The sequence below is a fragment of the Peromyscus maniculatus genome, chromosome 1 (assembly GCF_049852395.1).
Source record: "Peromyscus maniculatus bairdii isolate BWxNUB_F1_BW_parent chromosome 1, HU_Pman_BW_mat_3.1, whole genome shotgun sequence".
In the NCBI taxonomy this organism is placed as follows: Eukaryota; Metazoa; Chordata; class Mammalia; order Rodentia; family Cricetidae; genus Peromyscus; species Peromyscus maniculatus.
The window spans coordinates 38,755,094-38,761,873 of NC_134852.1; the positions used below are offsets into that span (position 1 = coordinate 38,755,094).

The 6,780-nt window shown below is 45.7% G+C and overlaps 1 protein-coding gene across 1 annotated transcript; it reads right to left on the minus strand.

The window, feature by feature from the left end:
• Nucleotides 1–437: 437 nt before the first annotated feature.
• LOC102919384 (uncharacterized protein C2orf78 homolog) lies at nt 438–6,574 on the minus strand. The gene is made up of 3 exons (XM_076576847.1): nt 6,385–6,574; nt 3,789–4,550; nt 438–2,535 (listed from the first exon to the last, which is right to left on the minus strand). Exons 1-3 carry the CDS (start codon nt 6,389–6,391, stop codon nt 656–658), a joined length of 2,649 nt encoding a protein of 882 aa, XP_076432962.1. The 5' UTR covers nt 6,392–6,574; the 3' UTR covers nt 438–655.
• Between the last annotated feature and the right edge of the window lie 206 nt (nt 6,575–6,780).

Below are 6,780 nucleotides of genomic sequence, written 5' to 3' on the forward strand. Positions count from 1 at the left end.
TGGAGATTATCATATAAATTAACCAGGCTCGGTAAACTGTCCATGTTTTCTTTCATGTGTGGTTCCTAGATTATATTTACATAAATGAAATCCTATGTTTGTGTTTCATGAAATTAGAGGCATAGCTCTGTAGCAGAAAAATGATGTCTCAGTGCTGTGGGGAGAGGTGAGAAATGGCCAGACTGTGGTCAAAGAGGAAGTGTGCTCGATACTCAGTCGGTGCTTCAAGACATACCATGTCCTGTGAATGAAAAACTCCAGGATAATAATTTTAATACAACTAGAGCATGTAATTGATTTGATATTTAAAAAGTATTTTCTGAGTTTTATTTTATATAAAATATGATATTGTACTTAGAAAATGTAAAAATTAAATTATCAAAGTTAAGATAAATATTGAATGACACCTTACGCACAGATGAAATAACAGACTTAAGACTTTTTAGGGAGTTTTACTAAGTACTCAAATATATGTGAATATAGACATTTTGTATATCCATCTATATCTACATAGTCATCTGTATTACTACACTTGGACCTATGTATCTATATATTTCATTTAAGTTGTTATACTCCTTATATACATGTGGATTGGTATTTATATCTCTTCTTATCCACATTGAAAAGCACTTTGCTCTAAAAACCTGGCCTGCTCTTACATTGCATAGCCATAATATCTGGAAATTTCCATATCCTTCTCCCTCTGAAGGAAGAGCTGCAGTTTTCCCAGAGAGGTGTACTTGGCGGCATTCTCTCTCTCCTGTTGAGCCCGCCTCTTCATGGCCTCCCTCTCTGGCCTCTGCTCTTCTGTGATGGGCTGTGAGATGACTGGCCCTGGAATGTCGACTTTCCTCCATGGAATTGGTTGGCGGCTGAAGTCTTGCAGTAGATGTTGGATTTGAGGTTTGGGAGGTGATGGGGCCTTGTTCTTGTCAGTAGAGGCAAGCTCCCTCTGTAGTGAAGGGTGAGATGATGCCCTGTAGGATACTGGCCTATGGACAGCTGGCTGAGGCTCAGGGCAAGACTGGATGGGGTTGGTTATGTTATCTCGTGTGGCACTGGTAGCAATAGGCAGAACTGGCTTGTCAGAGGCCATCAAAGAAGTGCTGGCAGGAGCTGGTTTAGCTGGCTTGGGTGTGGTAGGCTGAGCTGAATCAGAATGAGGTCTCACAGGGTTCAGTGCAGGGGCCCCGTGTGAAGCCAGGGAGAGAGGCTTTTTAGAAACCAGTCTGGCTTGAGGCTTGTCCAGGGCTGGAAAAGGCAGAGGTACTAACTTGACCTTGCCAGGTGGGGGCAGCTCATACTGGGATGGAGATGGACGACACTCCCTGTGAGCATTGCTCTCGGGTCTCTGAGCATTGCTCAGGGTTTTACCAGGGCCTCGGCCATCACATGGCACATCCAGAAGTGATATGGTGGCTGGGCCTGCACTGGGATCTTTGTTGCTGCTGAAGTTTAGCCGAGCCCGGGAGGAAGAGATGCCAGTTTTCTTCTCACTCTTCTTCCCCAGTGGGTGAAAGACTCGCACGGATTCTAGCATGTGCATGCCGAGGTGAGTTCGAGGCTTTTTAAAGCTGTTGTGGCTGAGCTCAGGTGGATTCCTCTTCCTCTGGTTCTTTGGCATGGTGGTGTTTTCGTCTGCCTTTACTCTGTTCCTTGACTGCTTGAGCTCCTCTGTTTTCTTGCAGTTGTTTTCTCTGGATCTCTTGGTCTTGTCTTGCCCCTGAGCCCTTGCTCTGCTGGGCATGCTGGGTGTGGCTTTCTGGGCTTTGTCCTCCAAGTTCTTAGGCATGTTGTCAATAGCCCCTTCACTGGACCCAGCACTGCCCACAGCCTCTTCTTCCTCCAGGTCCTGGAGCTGGATTCTGGCCTGAGGAGACCCATCTACCATCTCAGAGGCTTCCTGGCCATTCTTTCTCACTTGGTCCACAGGTACACTGATGGTGCTGGAGCTTTCCTGGACCTGATCCCTGCTGATGTCTTTGGATTGGGTTGCTGTGGGATCTTGCAATGGGTTCCTATCAGTGATTGAGTTGAAGAGTCTGGGAAGGTGAATATCTGCCACCAGTGTAGTCATGTCTGCAAAGTCCATGCTGGAGTCCATCACACTCTGCAGCACTCCAGGCTCATCCTGACCAAGGCTGCTGCTTCCCAAGGTGGCATTGTCAGGAGAAAGCTTCTGTTTTAGGCTCCCTGAATCAGTGTAGTTCAGGGCCTGCTGCATGTTGGCATGTGCTAAAGGGAGAAGTGATGGGTCTTGGTTTTCTTTTATGCCCTCGTAGGCATCCAGAGGAGTTGATAGATCATCTGTCATCAAATCCAAGTCGTTATTCTCTGTTTGTTCCAAGATTGGAGCAGGAGGCAAGGGCAGGAATTCTGAAGGACTGTCTATGGGGGCAGTTAATGACCAGTCCCCATGGACAGGTGGTGACTTCTGGACATCCTTTGTGCAGGCATTGCAGAGGTCTGGACTCTGCAGCAGACAGAGTGTCTGGCCTGCAGCTGTCAATCCCAGGGTTGTCTCCATTTTCACCACTGAAAAAGAGTCAAGGAAGAAGTCAGTGCCTGGTAAGTGAGGTGCTCCCCACTTTTCAGTGCTCCTCAGTACTCAGACCCCTACAGCAGTGGGGAAGGCATTCCTGTGAGCTCTGCTTGAGTAGCACAGGCAGCACCTCTGTTGGGAGACTTGTGACCACTCTCTTATTTCTAGTAGCCATGTGATATCATCATTTCTCAGATGTTTGTGTTTTCCTCGGTGTTTGTGTGTCATGTGCATGCATAGTGAGCATGGGGAGGTGACAGAATTCCCTGGGGGTGTGGTCCTCTTTCCTTTCCCATGTCTTTGAAAGAGTGACCCTCCTTTCCGTGGAAGTTTGCTATCAGGCAGGTTGTCTGGTCCATAATTTTCAAGAACTTGCTCTTTTCTTCCAACTCTTGGCATTACTCAAATTCCCCCTGTTGCCTGAGTTTCTAAATGGGTTCAGGTATCCAAAGCCAGTTCCTCACTCCTGCAAGGCAATCTTTTCAACAACCCTAAATTTCCTTTACCTCCACATTTCGCAGTCTTGTTATTAAAGATGTGAAAATTGGTTTTAGAATGTGAAGTCTTTAGGCTTGGACGTGACTGTGTAATAGAGAACATATTCTAATGATCATGCATAGCCTTGCCTCACCTCTGAATAACCATAGCAAAATAAAAGGAGAAAGAGAGAGAGAGAGAGAGAGAGAGAGAGAGAGAGAGAGAGAGAGAGAGAGAGAGAGAGAAACTATACACAACTTAGTAGTTGTACACTGGTACACCAGGTATACTGGACTCTCAATGCACTTGAGAATGCAGCAATGCAGAGAATGGCAGGGTCAGCCGTTCTGGGAATCTGTGAGTAATCCCTCCTCCAGGACAGATTTGGAGTTGCATTGCTCTAGAGTCAGAACTCAACCCAGAGAAAATAAATTGTTACCAAACAGAAAGGCCTTGGTGTCCCCTACAACCCTGAGGAATAGATTAGAAAGGAGGCGATTACTGTGTAACGGTGCATGGGACTGATTAGCTAGGTCAGTGACATGTGTGTCTGTGGTGCTGTCCTTGGACATGTCTTAATGGAGGATGGATGCCACTCATTTCCCTGCATTGTCAGTCCTTATAGAGACTGAAGATGGGGATGGTGAGCCAGGCCAAGGCTGAACTCTCAGGACTCCCATTTTTCCTCCCTGAGGACATCCACTCCTGAAGGTTTGAGCTGTGTCTGCTTTGAGTGCTGATCTCAGTCCTCCCTCCTGGCTCTACTCACCTTGAAGACTGGTATCTGGCATGTCTTGAGCAGGTGTGTGATAGTAGATGGCAGAGGTGGAGAAGGGTGTTTGGATATTTGTTGACTGAATCTCCTTTGGCATCATCACTATCTCTGGTTGCAGGGCAGAGGCCTGACCCCCAGAGTAGGACACAGAGTCACAGGCCTGGAGGCACTGCCCAAGTTCTCCAGCCATCAGTGGGCCCAGGCTGTTGAGGTCATAGTAATAGACTTGGCTGCCCTCCAGGTAGGAAGGTGCCAGGCTGTATCCTTGATTTGGTACCTGTGGTGGTGTGGCCTGAACAAGGTTGGCAGACAGTGTTGGATAGGAGAGGACTAAGGCATTGGGATCTAAAATATTATCACCCTGGGCTGTCCTAGAGAAGGAGGAGAATGTGGTATTCTGGTCAGTGATAGTTACAGTGAAGTCCCGGAGTGCAGCTCCCCTCTGGTCAGTGTTTCCCGTGGGATCCCACTGGAGAACACCTGGATAGGAGAGTGGTGAGGCAGAAATCTGGCCCTGGTCAGTCAGTGAAGTCACCATGGTTGTGCCAGCTGGTAGGTAGGGGTAGGCACTGTCCATGAGCTGCTGGCAACAAGTGCTGGAGTCTGATGGCAGGAGCCATGCTGCACTCACAGCTGGGGTAGAGACCCTGGAGAAGTTGCACACACTTCCTGCTATGGGCATGGCATTCGTCAGCTCAGGTACAGAGGCCTGCAGAGCACATTCTGTTCCAAAGAAAGGTGCACTTTGAAAATTTTCTGTAGGAAGCAAGAGGAAAATAAGAAGTTTGGTGAGATGGAATCTGAGTACCTTCCTGTGAGGAGCTTTCTTATCATCAGATTGTACAATCTGGAAATGTCTGAGACCTATTTTCCCTCACATATCCCAAACAAATGGTTCAGAATGATTCTTGGTAAAGGATAGGATGGCACTCATTTAGTGAGCTGCCTGTTCTTTCTGTGCTGGCATGGACTTCCTAGTTGATCCACGTTGACTCTTGCTCTGACTAGACAACACACTTCTTTGCCCTGCTTTGTATTGTTCTGATTTCTGCTGTGGCACTGCCTCACACCTCTGTCCCAGAACAGAAGTGTTTAAAGTAGGAGAACCTTAGACAGTTTCTCATGTCTGTGCCTTTGTCCTGTTCTGTGCAGATCTTCCTCAATGTAGACAGGTACAAGAATCTCTTTCTCCTCTTAACTCCCACTGTTCCTGTCGCATGCCTTCTATAATTAATGTTCTTGCTATTTATGTAACCCATAAACACATATGGGTACATGAGTTCATGAATACAACCAACTGATAACATTTTTGTCTTGTTTGCACCTGTGTAGTGTGACTTCTTGATATTTCTAATCCATATTGCGTTCTGAATTAGATTGTTTCTCAATTTAACTCGGACAATTTTTTTTGTTAATTCCTCAGTAACTGTTAATTTCGTATAACTCTTCTAGTGAGGAACCCTTGTGAGAATTGCTCCCACACAATGGCATGCCAGTTGCCATAGTGCAGTGTACAACTGTCTGTCAGAGTGCCCAGTTCCAGTTGTCAATATCCAACACCACCAGTGCCCATATGACACCAGGAATGCTGCAGAATTTAGCTGGACAGCCGGAAACAGAGCAGGATATTGTTTTGTGTATGTGACATGGAACCTTTTTCAGACTGATTTTAACAGTGTGGTTGCCTGTACATGGCTTGGGAATTATAAAATGTATATACGTACAATGTATATAATGCCTTGTGTTATTTTGATTTAACATCTGTGGTTGTCTGCAACCTTCTGTTCCAAACTACCTTTGTGTGCCTCCAGGGACACTCTGCAGTGTGCCTTCTTGTATATCTATATTTTCTCACTCCTCATACTTTATTTTCTTCTTCCCCAATTTCCTGTGTGTCTGTCTTACATGTAACTCCCTCAATATATCTTCCACTACAATAACTGCCTTCTGAGAATCCATGCCTTTTAAGTCTCTCCCAGTTGCCCTTTTTAATCTAGGGAAGTCCAAGTAACTCCAAAATATGGCAGCCATTCTCTTTGTCTATTTTTAATATTTATTTTGGTGAATGTGGAGACAGGCCAGTGTAGACCAAGTTATACTTGAACTGAACTTCATCCCTTCAAGCTCTACATGCTGTGATTACAAGTGTGTGTCACCATTCCTGGTGTGAACATTACTTTTAGAGCAGCCCTGAACTTGAAACAATAAATGGGAAATAGAATGCAAGGGAGCTTGTCCCATTCTTGTTAAGGAGTGCTAGATCTCTGCACATCTTGTTTGTTTTCCTGTGTCTCTTGAACTTAGCATCGTCAAGAAGGGCCTGATTATATTCCCTGTTCACTTGCCTCTTGAGACTTGACAGTACAGAGCCCAGAGCTTAGTGACACTCTCATCTCCCTGAGGTTGATGGAAAACACTTGAGATTAAACTGTCCAAGCTCACATACCTAGTCAGAACCAAACCTAAATGTGACATTCAATTCAAGATATCACTATCAGAATAAGTGATATCCCCAAAACAAAGATTTAAAAGAATAGTAAAAATAAGGGGAGACATGATCAAATGAACCATTTAAAGTTTCTTTCCTTACCTGCCATGGTTGGAGGAAGAGTATCAGCAACCCACAGTACAATAGAGGAAGATAATTGTTTGTCCTTGTCTGATCAGCTGACCTGAGTGGCAAGTGTGTCCGGTATCAGACAGCACTTACTTGTCACAGGTGACCTGTGATGGTCCAAATTTGTTTACAGGCATTTCCATGGAAACCCCAAGAACCTACCAGGTGGTGGTAAGATTGAAGGGTCAATGATGTCATAAACAGGGCAGCAGCCAATGGGAATGTTGGATTCTGAGCTAAAAGATGGACTTGGTTGGAGAGGATGCCAGGAGACCAACAGTAGCCATGGAGGCTGAGGTGTATACTAGTGAAATGAGGCAATCCTGGCATGGAAGTCTCCCTTCCCATGAGGTTTACTCTAGGGTATTG